Source organism: Lepisosteus platostomus, chromosome 5 (genome assembly GCF_059453375.1).
Source record: "Lepisosteus platostomus isolate fLepPlt1 chromosome 5, fLepPlt1.hap1, whole genome shotgun sequence".
Lineage (NCBI taxonomy): Eukaryota > Metazoa > Chordata > Actinopteri > Semionotiformes > Lepisosteidae > Lepisosteus > Lepisosteus platostomus.
The window spans coordinates 6,167,330-6,184,837 of NC_142615.1; the positions used below are offsets into that span (position 1 = coordinate 6,167,330).

Here is a 17,508-nt window from a genome sequence, read left to right on the forward strand (position 1 = left end):
CCTCACTGGTGCTCTCAGCATCCTCACTGGAGCTCTGAGGGTCTCCCTCCTCATCCTCAGTCCAGTCAGCTCCCACATCCAGAGGAGCTTCTACTGGTGCCACAGCCACCCGACTGCTGGTCACCAGGCTCCTGGTACCTGTGGACAAGCAACACCCAGGAGTGAGGGATCCGCTATACCCAGAGTCCCACAGTGATGCTACTCATCTAAACAGCCCCTTTGTCCAGCATGGGATCATTCCTCAGTTGTCCAAGCATGGTTGTCTCCTGGGCAGAGATGCATCCACAAGGGATAGAGAACCAGACCCACCTTCATTCCGACTGCCAGCACACCTGGAATCACAGCAGGCACAGACCTCATGGTCACCATACAGCTCCTCCCACCTGGAGGAAAGGTTTACAGGTGAGGCCTAAACCTGGCATGTCCCAGAGCACCCTCAGCAGGCTCCTTGCAGAAGTACCTCTTAGCCTCCCTGTTGTAGGTGCAGGACTTGGTCCCTGGTGTTGCTTTAGCAGGAGCCACAGCCATGACACAGTGCATGTACAGCTCAGTCACTTCATGCTGCAAGAGTGAAGGTCACAGCATTAAGGGATCAAGGCCAATAGAGGGACAGAGAAGGACCTTCTGCCATCAGTGAAGGCAAGCTGGCAGCTCAGCTACAGCTACAGCTGCCACAGTCTGGTTCACATCTAGATCATGGATGTGAAAGCAGACAATGGATCAGTAGAGCGAGAAGGCTGAGCAGCCTTTGAGAGCAGTACCTTCCTGGACAGCTTCTTCTGGAAGAGGAAGGCATCAATTGTGAAGCGGAGCACATCTTTCTGCTTGGAAGGGACAAACCTGGACAGGCAGCCATCTGCCTTGCTGTCCACCATGCACCTGGGGACAAGGACAAGGATGAACCCCTGCAGGCTTTCGGAGCTCCTGCCCACCTCTCCTCCCAGAAGAGGCCGTACCCCAAGTTGTCGATCATGGGGAAATGGGGCTGGGAGTGCTGGTCTGGTTTCTCCGTTACGTAACACGAGTGGATGTACAGCCTCTGCTCTGCTGTGGCAAAGTAGGCAGTGGCCTGGAAGTACATGGGCTGACCCAGGAAGTACTCATCCTTAGGAGAGAGCCGGACCCAGTGGGCTGGAGAGAGAGAGAGGCAGCATAACACCTGCACACAGCGCCCCCTGCAGGCAGGAGGAGCCACTCGCTCAAGGAGCTTACAGTTGGTGGTGAGCAGGACAAAGCTGTGCTTGTTCTTCAGGTCCTTGAAGAAGGTCCTTCTCCTGGCCCATGTGGGGACATAGCCAACCTTGTAGGACTAGTGGAACCTGCAGGACAGAGGGGATGAGGGGCTTCTGGAAACTTTCCCAGCAGCTTCTCAGCAGCAGCAGAGCCCTGCCTACCTGTTGTAGGAGCACTTGACCGGCACAGAGAAGGGAATGAAGCGATGCACAGGCGCACTGGAGGAGGGCAGCGCATAGCGGAGAGTGTTGGAGTACACCAGGCGGCCCTGGACAACCTGCAGGGTCACAGAGGAAGGGATATTCCCAGGAAAGGCAACCCCGACACTAGCCCTACAGCTCACATCGATACACTGCCTGTAGATGAAGACCCGCTTACCGATCGCTCCGTGCCGCACTCGTGAAGCCCGTAGATGAAGTAGAAGTAACGGCGTGTGGTTCGGCTGACGCTGCAGTTACCCAAGTTCACCTCCGATGGCCGACAGCTGAAGCCGAACAGGAGCCGACTGACCCTCACGTACATCCTGCTGGAGTCGCACCACACGGCCACTCCTCGGGTGCCCCCGATGGCTGGGCGAGCCGGCTGCCGCCCTCGCTGGGGAGGAAACAGGACGCTCTTGATGTAGGCGGGTAAGGGGCGGCTGCCGGCTTCATCTTCTCCTTGTCGAAGTAGGGCGAGTACGCGTCTCTGGACACGGGAAGGCGGCGAAAGTCGGGAGCAAAGGACTGCGAGTCTTTCTCGCTTGCAGACAGGTCTTCGGAGGGCGCATCTGCCAGGTTCAAGTCCTCCAACTGGGCTGCGTCTTCAGGAGCCGGGAGGTCGGCCTGGAGCGCCAATTCCCGAGAGTCCCAGCCAGCCGGCCCGGCGGAGATCAGTGTGGGGAGCCCGGCCCCTGCGCACAGGCACAGCACAAAGAGAAACGAGCGTATCGCCAAATTAACGTCCCGCTCAATTGCTACAGGAGTAAAATAAGTAAACCACCAAACTGTGTTGAAGCAAGAAAGCATAAAGTGTGAACGCTGTGACTAGGTTTTTATACTGGCAGGACCTGCTACCGCACACCTGGTCACACTGCCGCTCAATCAACGTAATCAATTACACACAGAGACCCGGATATATAATCCGTTACAATAACAAAAGGACAGACAATGAAATATGGGCTATTTTTGAAGTTGCAAATGTGAGATATAAAGTCGGAGTTGTGAGTTACTAAGTCGCAATTCTGAGTTACTTAGTCGGAATTCTGCGATACCATAGCGCGTTTTTTTGTAACTCCCTGGCGGAAACGGGCTTTCATACATTTGAATTAGTCTGATCAGTGCAGGACAAGTTAATGTAGAATCATTACTATGTCTGTCTCTTGTTTGTATATAAATGAATGTCTTTGACAACTTAATGTTATTTTTTAATTTAGTTTTACGATGTAGGTCATGCGTTAACATATGCATGCGTTAACATATGCATATGAATACGAAATGTCTCACTCCTGATTCAGCTCATGCTCCATAGGAGAGAAGAGATTCCTCCTGCTTCTCGTACAATCATATCAGAACAGAAGCCCATGTCGCCCAGCTCTGATTCAAGAGCGACTCGCATCTTCAGCCCTGTTTTAATTCGTGATCCTAATTTTCTTTAGTTTTGATCAATATTGAACTTTTTCTAAATAAAACGACAATAATCAAACATGCAGGCAGACTTTTAAAAAGTATTAGGAGCTGACAGGGTGCCCCTTTGGAATAGTTGTCAGAAAATGTGAGAAAAGGAAAGATACATAAGCTCTCACACACAGCATTAGAGATTGGCATCTGATTGAAAAAAACAACTACCTGTCTCCCCAGCATTTAACGGTGCTGTTGTTTTGATTTTACATATTGTTAGCATTTTAATGAATTGTTAAAAGATTGATACACAAATCGCTAGATAAGAAAACGTAAAAACCCTAGCTGTAAGCAATTGGCCATTCATATTCCTGAATTTTAAATCCCTGTGTTTTTCTGTACCCGAATGCCTGGTGCAGCTAATTTGAAAGCAGAATCTACCATTTACTGTACAGAAGCGTATTGTTGCCACCAAGGAAATAAAATCCTGAGTTTACAGGAGTAAAAGAGGAAACAAATGCAAACACCGTTTAGAAAAAACATACACGTCTCAGGCCTTAACCATGACAAGGATGGGATTTGAACCTAGACGAGCAGAGCACAATGAATTAGCAATCCAAAAAGTGACTCCTGTTTAATTTTCTTTTCGCTTGCTCGATTTGTAGTACGCACCTCAATCCTTACAACCGGCAAACAAAAGGGCTTCATGTGCCACAGCATTCTGCTGCAGGTACGGTTTGCACCGTGTATTAGGCGAACCCGAATTAAATATTTCAAATATGTGAAGAATTTCATGAAACCTGAAAAAAGATCACAGCCAATGTCAGCAATTCAGAGCCTGTAGGCAGCTTCAACAGAACAAAACGATCTGAAGCCGCAATAATTTCATAGAGTGTATTGTGACACTCTAACCACGTTGTTGCTATTACTGCTACTTCTGCTGCCGTTGCTTTAAACTCTACTCAGCGGGGAAGTAAAGTTGTACAAAGAATAGACTACTTCCATTATGTGATTTTTTTATTAATAACAGCATTAGTAATACAATGCGTGCTCAGAAACCTTACTTATTAGCTTATGAAGCAATAGTGTTTCGACAATTTGCGGTCTTCAAAAAGTAAACGCTGAAGTTTTTATACTTCCTTGTGAGCAGATCACCTTTGATTTAGAAAAGGAAAACTTACTCCCCTGTTGCTTTCATTGCAATATCTGAATCGAGACCCAAGCGCTAAGAAAGCTGAAAAACGCAGAAATCATAAACCCGATTTTAATTTAGATACACATTTTCTAATGCAGCCTTCATTACAAGACAGTCTATTTCTCGAAAGCGTGTTATGTAAAAAAGAGAAAAACGAAAATATATGGATGACAATATTTAAAAGCTGAAGATTTTACTTTTGAGAAGTTGTCATTTTATGTATCTAGACGCTTTTCAACCACTGCTTTTAGAACTTTGCTGTGCTTCCTGAATCATTTTCAGTGTTATAAACTGGGTGTGGATGGAGGGATCACTTTGTAGAGCAGTTGATAGACTGGAGCTGTTCAGACTACTCTTGTTATTCCTCAAATGCTTCCATCATTGTTCTTTCAGGCTAGGACGCGAGTGTGTACATGTGTTGGGTTTTCGTTTCACTGATTCTCATTGAAGATTCGTGAATTAACAACGAATCAGTTGCCTCGGAAAGCAGAAGGTTTGGTTCTCAACGATCTTGAAGACACGCCCATGTAGAGCAGCGTGTGATGATTCGTACTACAAAACACCAAGTGCTCAAAGTGACGTCTGCGTTTACCGTTGAAACTTTTCATCTCGGGCGCACTTTTAGAAAGCAAAGATAGAGCAGTTGTGTTGAATCACACTATGACAGCTGTCAGCAGAGTGGCGCAGCGGAAGCGTGCTGGGCCCATAACCAAGAGGTCGATGGATCGAAACCATCCTCTGCTATGTACACTTTATGCACGATTGATTTAGCACACCATCAATTTAATGAAGTGCATTAGAACTTTTTTTTTTTCTCTCGTGTATGCAAGCTTCACACTTTTCATCTTTACCAATAGCAGATGCCCAAATGTATCTTTGGTTGTTCTGCAATCCTTGATAGTTTCCTCAAATCCTTCAAATGAACATCCATATCAAAGCAATTGTGTTTATATATATATATTACAATTAAGGTACATATTAAAAATATCAACGCACATTTGTATAATGCTCATTTAATAATAATTGTCAAAGATTGTCAAGTTCTCCAACAAATGAACAAATGATCAACAAATGATGATTAATCTCTTCTTGAATATAATCTCAAAAAAGAACCATTAAGGTTTACTAAGATCAAAGCTTAATCAGTGTATTAAGTTTAGCTTGCATCATAGTAATTGAGCAATAAAGTCTGTCCTAATTAAAGAGTACCCAAAGTTTGAAAGTACAACATAGAATAAGAGTACCTTTAATTGCTCTAAAAAGATTTGTGTCTCCCAGGCACCTCTTTTGTCTTTGATCTTTCTGGTTTGTGCCAGCAAAGTTGAATTCCATCATCAGTTAATTTGTCTTAAGTCTGAAAACCAAATTATGACTGAGCTTAGACATTTCTCAAGCGAGTTTTCACTCAACGTTTATTTACTCAAATATTTAGTATCAAATGTACTACTGTAATCCTTATATTTTAAAAGACAATTTAGCAGTTTTACACCTTGCAAATTCAGTGGTTAACAAGGTATCTTTACGCTAAATTTTATGGATATTTTAACTTGATCAAAGTAAAAATGTAATGTAAAAACATTTGAAAAATCTATAAGCAATACCTTAACACGCTTTCTATAAGCAATACCTTAACCTCACTTTCAAAGAAAGTGAACACACTTTCTTTGAAATCACTGTTGCCTACTCTCCAAAGTTGGTTTATCTGGAAATAATATTATATTAGAAATAATATTAGAAGCTATTTTTACTACTGGATCTTCACTAATCAACTAATCAGACATACCCATTACACATTTTCACATTTTAACTCCACTTTTCTGCAGTATTTGCTAAGTCCTAGAATACAAAGTGGCCATATTTCAAAGTTCAAAAGTTGTAGTAATTTCTTAGAACATGAAGCTTTTTATAAAACACTTTATTTTGGCATTAAAAGATTAGCAAGCTTATACATTATAAACTAAAAATAAGAATGTATGCCAGAGATGGATCCTATTAATCAGATGTAAGATGTCACATAATGACCTATCTGTAACCTATAATACTAGTAGTGAATATTTTCTACACCACAGAGAGAATATAATATCATACCAGTAGGTTTTGATTGTCCATGTTGTCAAGGACTCACTTGTGTGTACAGGACTCTTCCATTGTGCTCAGCCTCTTGATGTGGAATTGGGAGTTCACCAGTTCTGTACACTTTCCCACATGCCTCAGTTCATCTCTGATCTCTATCAGGAGACCCAATACCCGAAACTCTGAAATCATTCACATTTTGTATCAGCATTTGTAAGGAATTAGGTCAGGATTTTTTTTACACTATTGTTATATTAGCATTACTGTAGTGTTGCTAATGTGCTACATGCAATTTATAATCCTAAAAATGTAAAATTCCCACATTTGTAGTTGATTTTGTGTAATCTTCACCTTCACACTATTTTATATGCCATTTATTGCTTATTAACGTACTATTTTTAATCAAAATAATATTAAGACCTGTATGTATTCAAATAGTATTATCATTATTTATACTTACACATCAAAAGACGATTGCTGAGAAAAACATGACAGTATTTAACCTAAATGGCAAACAACAAATATCAGCAATGCATTGTGGTATATAACCAGAAAAGATGCTGTGTTAGATATGTTTTCAATTTCAATTATATATGCATTTATTAATGTTGTCAATATTATTACGGTTGCAATTTAACCATGGTGAGAATCCCTGCCTGTCATACAGGAGAGTGGGGTTTGATTCCTGACAGGGAGCTAAGGAGCTTTTTCTATGACCTGTTTACAATTTAAACTGTAGTGTGAGACACCTTTCTTCTACAGAAATCTATTTTTTAAAAAGGAGATGAATTAGTTATAACAACACAAAACATCAAAGTGAAGTTGCTTTTCAGCAACTCCTTGGCTACATGGGAATTTAGTTTTTTTGACAGCAGGGTCCTTTGCAAAATTAAACAAGGAATTGATTCACTCCTGTGGAATACTGTATAAAATGGAAGACAGGTTTTATATGGAAACAACTACACACATTTTAGTTTTTTTTTCCAATTGTACTCCCATCACAGTGACATAAGAAAAGTCATTGTCAGAAGTGGGATATGAAAACAAGCCACCAGGGGAGACTGATGTAATAACTTCACCAGAAATATATTGAAAACAAATGGACTGTCACTAAGGAAATTCATAGAGAAATACAGGTCCCACCATAAAACACCATAAGGAGTGCAAAACATGTTAAGTTATTTCTGTACTTCATCAGTGTCGGTAAAAGAGGGACTCAAGGACACAAAGACTCTAGTTTGGGATTCAGGCTGAGAAAGGGAAGTGTGACTTTGGACACAGGGCATTGCAGAGAGGAACAAATGGCGCAACGAAACAAAATGCCAAAACCCCAGATTGAACCAGGGACCTTTAGAGCATCAGTCTAAAGCTTTCTCAGCTGAGCTATTTCAACCTCTGTGTACGATCCAACCTCTGCTGTCTGCAGTAGCCTCCCAAAGTTCCAGCATGAGTGCACGAAGAGGAGTGGTAGAGTGTTACTGCAACGTCATTCAGAAGGGGAGTGATCCAGCTCAGCTCTCTGAGGTTTGGTAGATACATCTTCTTCATGAGTAATGTAGGATCAACTTCTTCAGGCTGGAGGAAGGGCTTGCATTTCGGCAGTAGTAACTGACTGAGTAGTGACTTCTAGGACCTGGTCTTATCAGGTTGCTTTGCCACGTTTGTCAGTTCTGCTGAAAAGACCTGTCTCTAGGAAATTTAGGAAGCAAAAGAATGACTATCTGAAAGGTGACATGATCTGCTGGCTGTTTGATGTGATCATGAATGACACAGGAAATTCGAATTCTTGCAATAAGACAAAACAAGATCCATAAAACACTGGCAGGAGTGCAAAATGTGAGAAGATAAAAAGACACCTGTTTCTGCCCAATTTCAAACAGGGGATCTTGCGCATGTGTGATGAACGTGATAATCACAATATTACAGAAATGACAGCAGCATTGAACATGGCGAGACGTAAAAGATTGTTAATTCCCTTCAAATACTCACAGTGTGTTTATTCTGCTGTATTAATTTACTGTGCTCATCCGGCAGTAACAAACCTGTTATCTACACACTGTTCCCAGAGCTGGATAGGTGACTCCACATTCTACAGCTCTCTAGCAAAAGAGGAAGTCAGACTACAGAAATGGAGAAAATCTCCTCTTCAGAATGTGGAAATATATTCCTGAGAGAAGTCCTTTCTCGAAGTTCAACACTCTCTACAAGTCACCCATTCCCACCTTGCGCAGTGTAGTGGTTATCACATTCTCTTAACACACCAAAGGGTTTCAGTTTGAAAGCGGGCGAAAACAAGTGATCACTTTTCGCACATTTGTCACTGCTGAGGTTGCTTTATGGGTCTATTTTCTATACTGTGCTGATCAATTGGAAATCAAATGGCAAAAAAGACCCGTTCCCACACCTAAGGTCAAATATTAGGAATCAAAACTGCTTGAGTGTATGGAAGCACACAGCTTTATTAAGATTTCCTAGTGGAAGATCTTTTTATTCATAAAAGACCCTATTTATGTTGTATGAGAAATATTAATATTAATACAGAATTGAAATGAAAACACGTACCCTACCAAACCTTGAGTACAGGCCATTCAGGATGATAATACAAAACCATTTATAATTCAACAAATAAAACCTGTCAACTGGTAATCACCACTTATCATAAAAAAATAAGTAGCAATACACAGTAGGGGACTCTTGGGTGCAAGTTAAATCCATGCAAGAAGGGGGTTTAGTGTTATATTTCCAAATCAGATATGCAAATGAGAGATCTGGCCAGCCAATCTGAAAGCTCCCTTGGTCTGGAATGGAGCTGCTCCCCTCTTCTAGTTATTCACACTGGAGTTAGGTTACATATTAGCACATTTCATCTAACAGGTACTCCAGAAACAAAAACATAAACAAATGACCTGGAATGTGACCACACTTATGAGAATGTAGTTCAACAGATAACTTGTAAACCTTGTCATAAGATTTTTTTTGTTCTACAAAATATACTTTATTCCGCAAAAAAAACATCTCAAAAGGAACATTTCACACATATTAACACTCCATGTAATAAAAAACAACGGCGGAACGGAGATTGATTGTCCGTTATCAATCTTTGCAAGTGGGGGCGGATTTGCGCAATTAAGAGAGTCCCTCCAAACCTACCACTTGCTATTGTCCTTTAATCCCTGTATAGGGCCCAAAGTCCTTTCCAGCGCTCCCTCGCCGTGGGGGAAACCCCATTTGGCGACGTGGTGCTTCGTCCTCCTCCTGAGGTCCGCCAGGATCCTCTCCTCCAGCTCCCTCGCCCCCCACTTTATGTTGTGCCGGATGAGAGTGTTCCTCGCCTTCCACAGTCCTTGTTTTGTGAGGGACAGCAGCAGCCCCCGCAGGTCCTGTGTCCCCTTGTCCAGTCCGGTGGGTGCCAGCCCCCAGCAGAATGTACTGGTAACTAAGCACCACACCCGTTCCCAGGAGTTGCATAATGTTGTCCATTCTGCCCCACACCGCCTCGGCGAAGGGGCAGCTCCAGAACACGTGCTCCTGAGTCTCCTCGACAAAACACGTGTCCCGGGGGCAATGCGGATTCCTGGAGATCGAGTGTCTGTAGAGGACCTCTCTGGTAGCCAGTCTCTTGTGTACAGCCATCCAGTTGACGTCCTTAAGTTGGTTGTCAAGTTCTTTGGGCTGTGTCCTTTCCCAGACTTGCCTGGGAACCTGCAGCCTTTCGTCAGCGACCAAATGCCCCCTCACCTCTTTGTACAGGGCTCTGTGGTTGGTGCAGAGCTCTGGCTGTCTCGTGGCCTTGTACCTCCTGTTCCACTTGACAGCGCGGATGTAAAACTCCAGTTGCCTCTCTGTCTTGAGCCCAGTGTTTGACCACTGGACCAAGTGCATCATCGGGACGGAGAGCCACAGCCTGACAAAGTACTGGTACCCCCTTCCTCGACCGGCTGACACATCCGGTTTCTCGTGATGTACTCGTATTGCCGCCCCAGACGAAGCCGAAGATCATCCCTTGCAGCGCTCGTCTGAGTCTGGCCGGCAGCGGGTACACCACCGCCAGGTAAACCAAAGCCGGCAGGATGTCTGCTTTCAACACCATCACTTTCCCTGTGTAGGACAGCGACCGCGTTTTCCACAGACCCAGCTTCGCGTTCACCTTGGCGATCCTCTCGGTCCAGTTGTTGGTCTCGTTGTCCTGGCTCTGGAAGGAAACCCCCAGTATTTTGAGGGGCTCCGTGCAGAGCTCGAGACCCTCCGGCGCCGTCGTCCTGTGCTTCCAGGGCCCGAAGAACTTCAGTTTGCTCTTTCGGCGGTTGAGCTTCGACCCCGAGGCTCTGGAGTATTGCTCCATGACCTGCAGGGCCCTCCTCAACCCCCTGTCCGACCTCAGGAACAGCGTCATGTCGTCAGCGAACTGGGAGATCTTCAGGGTTTCCCCCGCGCCTCCCGGTATCTCCAGGCCATCGATGACAGGGTCCCGTCTCACCGTCTCTGCTAAGGGCTCTTGAAGAGCAGGTAGATGATGCCCTCCCTCATGGTGTCTCCCCCGGCGGAAGATCTCCTGCGCCACTTCCACCAGATCTGCCGCCAGGGTGTCCCAGAAGCAGGTGTAGAGTTCCTTTGGGAGTCCGTCCGGCCCCGGCACCTTGCCATTCTCCATGGACAAGAGCGCCGCCTTCAGCTCCTCGGCTGCGATCGGACCCTCCAAGTCCTCCCTTACCTCCTCCGGTACTCGTGCCTTCAGCTCCTCCAGAAAAGCATCGCCTGCCTCCACCTCCGTCTGCTTTTCTGAAAAGAGCTCCGTGTAGAAAGCGGTGGCCGCTTCTACCTTGTCGCTCTCGTCCAGCACTTCCTCTCCATCTCCCCGTCTCAGGCCGTGGATCACCCTCTTTTTCTGGGCTCCTCGGACCTGATTGAGTTTGCGGAGCCTCTCCTTCAGGTCCCGTGCCCGGGCTGAATTGAAGGCTCCTCCCCCGTTAGCCGAGCTGTACTCCTCCTCTAGTTGTCTCTGGAGTCGTGCAGCTTCCTTCCTCTCCCTGGCCGCCTTCCGTCTGCAGTACGTCTGCGCCAGGGTTCGGGTCCTGTCTTTCACCGACTCCCACCATTCCACCATGGAGCTGTAGCCGTCTCTCAGATCGACCCAGCTCGCGTAGTCTTTACGGAACAGTGCCTTGAAGTCGTCTTCCTCCAGTATCTCCCTGTTCAGCTTCCAGTACCCACGACCGAATGCAGGCAGGTTGGTGTTAGCCACCACCGTCAAGCGCTCGTGGCTGGAATACCACTCCGGGGACACCGTCGCCGACTCCAGGGAGCAGGTTGTGTGCAGAAAGATGTAGTCCAGGCGGCTGCACACTCCCCGGGAGTTTTTCCATGTCGTTCCGGCGTCGTTAGGGCGGCACCGTCTGAAACCGTCTACCAGGGAGAACTGTTTGAGTAGCGACTCCAGCTCTGCCGAGCTAGCGTCGCTACCCTTCTCCCGGTCGACGTTGAAGTCCCCGCCAAGCACCACCCGTCTGTTGGTGGTGCAGCAGCTGGCCAGGTCAGCAAACACTTCCTTCCGGATAGAGGGTTCCGTCGGAGCATAGACGTTAATTGCTCTCAACTTCTGCCCCCTCCAGTCGATGTCTGCGACCAGGATCCGGCCCTGCACCACAGAGAAGGAGGAAACCAGCGTCATCTCTGGGTTTCCGAGGAGGATTCCCACTCCAGAAGAGTGGACCCCTCCTACGCTCCAGCATGATTCTCCCTTCGTCCATTCCCTGGTGAATGTCAGCTTGTCGCTTTCATCCTTCAGGTGGACCTCCTGTAAGAAACAAACTGAGAAAGACTTTGAGGCCAGATCATGAAAGACTCCCCGTCTTTTCACCGGGTCTCTTAGCCCTCTCACGTTAGTTGTTAGAAAGATAAGTTTCACAGTCATGATTAAACAAGTGAAAGTTGAACCTCCTCTCTTTGTGCTTACAGTGGAAAACTTGGGAGTCTACATCTGCGCACTGTTTAGCCTAGATGTAACTCCTCTCGTTCGGGTCCTGGGGGGAATATGCTGGGCTCCCTCCAGGTCTCGCTGGGGACTGAAAGGTAAACATGCTGGACAGGTCCAGCCCTACCATCAGTCCCGGCTCCAGGGCGGCTTCAAAGTAATCCTTGTCTTCCTTGAGGATACTCTCTGCCACCACTTCGGGAAGGCTTTTTTCTTCCCTTTCTCCAGGAGTTTCGGGGACCTCCAGTTGCTCCTGGGCCTTGGGGGAGGGGGGCTCCACTTCCTGGGCTGCCTCTTCCTGTTGTTCCTGGGCCTCAGGGGAGGGGGTTCCGACTTCTTGGGCTGCCTCTTCCTGTTGCACCTGGGCCTCGGGGGAGGGGGTAACCTCTTCCTGGGCTGCCTCCTCCTGTTGTCCGTGGGACTCGGGGGAGGGGGGTTCTGTTTCCTGGGCTGTCACTTCCTGTCGTCTTTGGGCCTCGGGGGGGAGGGTTTCCATTTCCTGGGTTGCCTCCTCTGGTTGTTCCTGGGCCTCGGGGGAAGAAAGTTCCGTTTCCTCTAGGACGAGGAAACGGTTCTCCCTTACCACTCTTTTCTTTTGTCCTTCCGAAGGTGGATCCTCTTTCCCTTCTTGCTGGGAGTTATCCAGGGCCCTTCCTCCGGTCAGCCATTTTGTCCGTCGTCCTGGCGGCCATCTTGTGGCACTGGTGCAGCTGGGGGTGTGGCCTCGGCAGTTTCGGTTCTCTGCGGGGGAGGTGCGGGTTCTTTGTTCTCACCTCTCTCCCTTTGTCTTGAGACCGGTTTCTGCCGGCCGGCTTCCACCACGTGCGCAAGCGAAGGTTTGCTTACCTTGCATTAGTGAAGGAGGTGTCCCTCGGCGCCGCATCCATCGCACTTTTTGGCTGCCCGGCAGGTTTTTGCAGGTGCCCCTCTTTGTTACAGTTGTGACATCTGACGATGTCACACGTGTTCTCCTTGTGGCCTATCCTGGGGTAGTAAAGGTACCCCCTTTCGGCTCCGATGTTGACTGTGATGGTCCTCTGGTTTGTCTTCCTCAAAAGACAAACCAGAGAAACCGGGGTGCTTACCTTTTTCTCTGATCATTTTCGTTGCCTTTTCATATGAGGCGTCCGTGGCCATGTAGGCCTCCATGTATCTCTCTGCCTTGTTGTCTTGCAGGCAGTAGAGATCTCCGGCCACCAACTGCAGGATCCCTCTCAGGAAGGTAATGAAAAAGGATTTCGCAGTTGGCATCGTCTCTGTTTTCTTGGTCCAGTGGAACCGGATCAGTGTCTTCTTGTCTGCCATCTGGAAAGGAGAAAAAAAAAGGAGAGAAAGAGAGAGAGCAAGGTCCTGTGGAGAGGAGGGTTTAGCTGCTAAAGGAGCAGCGAGGGAGCCCTGGCCTTTGTCCTTGTGGGCAAAGCCCAGCTAGGTGCAGGCGCAGGAGGAGAGAGAGAGAGGGAGCGGATAGTGCTTCCGGGTCTCGAGGAAGAAAGTAAGCACCGCGGGCAGGCCACGAGTACCTACTCCCAGCCAAGAGGCCAAGGAGGCGGAGAGAGAGAGAGGGAGCGGATAGCGCTTCTGAGTCTCGAGGAAGAAAGCAAGCACCGCGGGCAGGCCACGAGTACCTACTCCCAGCCAAGAGGCCAAGGAGGCGGAGTAAGAGAAAGGGGGAGGGGAGAGGAGAGAGCAGAGAGAAGGAACGTTGATGCCGGCTGCTCAGCTGCTGCTTGGCCTTAACCCCCTAGGCTCAACCTAGGGCGATACCAGCTCAAGCACTCTTCAGGATCTTCGATCGCCTTCTAGAACTTTGGAAAGACAGGAACTGCGGGCATGCCACTTGAACTTGATCTTAGCCAAAAGGCCGATAAAATTGGATTCCAGCTCACTGGCCCTGCAAAACTTAGTTCAAGACTTTAAACTCTCAGACACATATAGATGTATATATCCCACAACAGTAGGATGTACATGGTCAGGGAGGAATAGCAGCTCCAGAATTGACTATTGCTTTGTCTCAGAGAGAGTGAAAGTTGTTGGGGTCACTCTTCAGCCTGTCTTCTTCTCAGCTCATCAGGCTTTAGGGTGTAGAGTGGAACTCCAGGGCAGGACTGTCTTTGGCCCAGGCCTCTGGAAACTCAACACAAAGCTGCTAGAGAACGAGGGGGTAGTATCCCGCTACAGGGAGAAACTATCAAAGTGGCTGTCCTTGCAGTGTCTGTTCGGGTCAGTGGGAGAGTGGTGGGAGGAGGTGAAGGTGAGGACAAAGGCCTTTTTCATGGCTGAGGGAAGGAAGGCTGCTGCCAGACGGAGAGGAGTGCTAGCCAGTGCTAGCCTTGAACTAAGTCTTGAACTAAGTTTTGCAGGGCCAGTGAGCTGGAATCCAATTTTATCGGAGAGCTAGACTGCCTGTCTGTGTGCTCTAAGATACAATTAAAATCCCCTCCCACTATCACGTCTGTGCTACATAACAATAGGGGAGAGAGTGCTTTGAGTAGCTCCACCCTTCCTCCCACGTCAGTAGGACAATACACATTGATTAGACGCAGGTTAACGGTCCCCCATTCCACATCCACACACAGCAACCTGCCATCTATGACCCTCTGAATACTTTTCAATTTGAATGCCCATCCTTTGAAAAGAATGGCCACGCCAGAGGTTCTGTTGTTATTGTCCCCTGACCAATCAGAAGGCCCTTTATCCCACCTATCTTCAAAGCTTTTATACCTCTATTGATTGACTTCTTTTACTTTTTCTTCTTACCAATTTCCTGCCAGCCATCCTCTGAATGAGCCTTCATCAGGGTGGCAGCAGTAAAAGCGTTCACGGAGTCCATTTCAAGGAAGGGGGTAGAGGGAGGGGTGGAGGGGTTCCAGCTGTCCCCATCACCATGCTCTCCTTCCTCCTCGCTCAGGGAGAAAACAGAGTCATTTTTCCTTTTCCTCAAGTCCAGCTCCTGGGAGCACTGAGGGGAAAGGGGTGCAGCCGATGCACCAGTCTCCTCTTCCCCCTCACCCACCAGCTGCTGCAGATCCTCCGTGATGGACTGGATGGAGGAGAGGAGGACATCTCTAGCACTTGCAGAGTCTGAGAAAAGCAGCTCCGCTGAATCCTGGGTATCCTCGCTGGACCCGCTCCACCGGGGGGCCCCACACTGGCCCTCGTTCTGAGGAGCAGGAGTGGGGGAGGGGTCCTCGCTGTTCTCGGGGGTTTTCAAACCCTCGTGCTTGTCTGGTGCAGTCTGCAGTTGTGGGGGCGTAGTGGATTTCTCTTCCACCAGCCCCGGAGCCACAGCAGGACTGATCCTGGCTGGAGGCTGAGAGTCTTTGTCCAACAAGCGTTCTTTGTTTGACTTGTTGTTTGCTTTGGATTTTCGGGCCGGTTTGACTGAAACAAGCACTGCCTCATCCTTTCTCATTTTGAGTTTATTGGCGTAGGCGTGAGGGCAGTTCTTAAAAACGTGTCCTTCCGAGCCACATAAATTGCAATTTGGCAGCATTGAACAGTCAGAGGCTAAATGTCCCTGTTTGCCACAGGTCTTGCAGCATTTCACAGTGCAGGACGATGCCAGGTGTCCCACAGCACCACAGCACTGAGAAAAGCTGGGAAAAGTCAGAAGACCTGCTTAGTGTGCAAAACACTTACTTGCAGCATTGTGGGTGCTGTGATTTAAATGCTATTGGTTTGTGAACAGAATACCCCTATCCCAGTGCATTGTGTCATATTAAATAAAAGCATGAGAAAAAGAGATTCAGAACGCAAAGCTGTGTCAGTGTTCTGTGTAAAAAATCGGTTTGAACATCATGGGAGCTGTTTTTAATGAGCTGCTGAGTAAAGAATATTTTAATCTTCCTGCTGTCAGTAGTATTGTCAATATAGTTGACCCTTACCTGAATGAAAACAGGGCGTAAAGGAAGGGTTTCAGAAATCAAACAAAGCTTTATTCCTGTGCTTACAGTCTGGGTAATTGGAGACTGCGCTGTTCTGCTTCCTATGGTCATATACGGGTTATTCGCACAAAGCCGTATTGAACAGTATTTCTTGTGTTGTGAACGTCTGTACACAGCAGTCCTCCGGGTTCCAGTAAGTGCGTAATTACGCATCGATGAAAAACCGGAGGTTTAAAAAAAGATAATTAGCCCACTGATAGTTTGATGTAGAGGCTGTGGAAATATCCACAAGTCTTGGTCTTTAAAATGCATTTGGTTTTACGGCGTTCTGTGCTTCCATTGTGAAGATATGGACAAAAGAATATTCGTGCTCGGTCAAAAAAAGTCATAAAAACGAAAAAGTAAAGGCTGAGAAAGCATTCACAATGTATTTTATACACAAAGGAAGTATTCTCGCAACTCTAAGAGGTTTCGTGGTTTAATTTTTTTAATTGTTGAATCATATTTAAATGTTAAACAACTGAAACACATATTGCTGTAGACCAGGATGGCCGAGTGGTTAAGGTGTTGGACTTAAGATCCAATGGACAAATGTCCACGTGGGTTCAATCCCCACTCCTGGTAGTGTTGTAATAAGTTTTAAGTGACAGAACACTTTGATGATTTACACTCTATTTAAATATGAATTTACTACATTTCAGTTCTCTCCCACTCCCTGGCATAACTGAGCTCTCACTATCGCATACTGAAGGCTTTACATGCATTAGCTGTGATACAGCTCCCAATAAAGACGGAATCAAACAGTTTGTTCTGTCTCTCATGGTGATCCTCTTCTCGATCCAAATGAAATGTTTAATATGATGCCTCGAGAAAAAAAAAGGAGTGAATTTCCGCCTGTAATGATTGATGCCCCATCAAACATTTTGTAACATCCCCGGAAGATTATACAGTAGAATCCTGGTTTGTGGCTTAAATTCAAGGTAAACAAGACTAAGGAAACGAGTTGGAAACTTGATGTCGAACTGGAATTTAAGTACCCGGAATATTTCACTACATTGGGCAATATGTGCCAGAGAGGAGCACTTTAAATCCCTTCGATAGCTCAGTTGGTAGTGCGGTTGACTGTATTAGAAACAGTTAGGAATCCTTAAGTCGCTGTTTCGACTCCAGCTCGAAGAAAGTTGCTTTTGTGAACTTTAATCAAATAGTTAAAATAGCTAATCTTTTTCACTCAGACGTTGATCAAAAGCTCAATAAACGATGAAGCAGAGGCTCTTGTTCCGAATTCAGCTAACATCTGGTTGTCTTGTTTTGGCAAATATCTTATCTTTGAATTAAGGGACTACGCTGTCTGATTTGTAATTCAAAAGTAGATACAAATGTCACTGTTTTCAAAGGATAGGTACTTAATTGGCTTTATGATTTGGTATTGATTTTGTATCATGATATTATTACGTTTGTGCTTTCTGTGTTTTTTATCGTATTGTGAACTTATTTTTTAAACAAATGCTTACAAAGGCAAACACAGCACACATCTGTTTATACCAGCGGTGA

General features: G+C 46.5%; 1 protein-coding gene and 1 non-coding gene across 2 annotated transcripts; one reads left to right on the forward strand and one right to left on the reverse strand.

The window, feature by feature from the left end:
• Nucleotides 1-176: 176 nt before the first annotated feature.
• LOC148662720 (zona pellucida sperm-binding protein 3-like) lies at nucleotides 177-10,492 on the reverse strand. The gene is made up of 6 exons (XM_088633014.1): nucleotides 10,476-10,492; nucleotides 1,692-1,717; nucleotides 957-1,131; nucleotides 762-879; nucleotides 461-561; nucleotides 177-383 (listed from the first exon to the last, which is right to left on the reverse strand). Exons 1-6 carry the CDS (start codon nucleotides 10,490-10,492, stop codon nucleotides 242-244), a joined length of 579 nt encoding a protein of 192 aa, XP_088489140.1. The 3' UTR covers nucleotides 177-241.
• A 6,003-nt stretch (nucleotides 10,493-16,495) lies between these two features.
• trnal-uaa (transfer RNA leucine (anticodon UAA)) lies at nucleotides 16,496-16,578 on the forward strand. The gene has a single exon. It is a non-coding gene; the product is annotated as a tRNA-Leu (tRNA).
• The last annotated feature ends 930 nt before the right edge of the window (nucleotides 16,579-17,508 follow it).

Excerpts from the sequence above, each read along its gene's own strand:
- LOC148662720 (XM_088633014.1), bottom strand. Across the intron at positions 562-761 it reads AGAAGAAGCTGTCCAGGAAG|CATGAAGTGACTGAGCTGTA; the intron begins GTACTGCTCTCA and ends TCACTCTTGCAG. Across the intron at positions 384-460 it reads TACAACAGGGAGGCTAAGAG|GTGGGAGGAGCTGTATGGTG; the intron begins GTACTTCTGCAA and ends CCTTTCCTCCAG.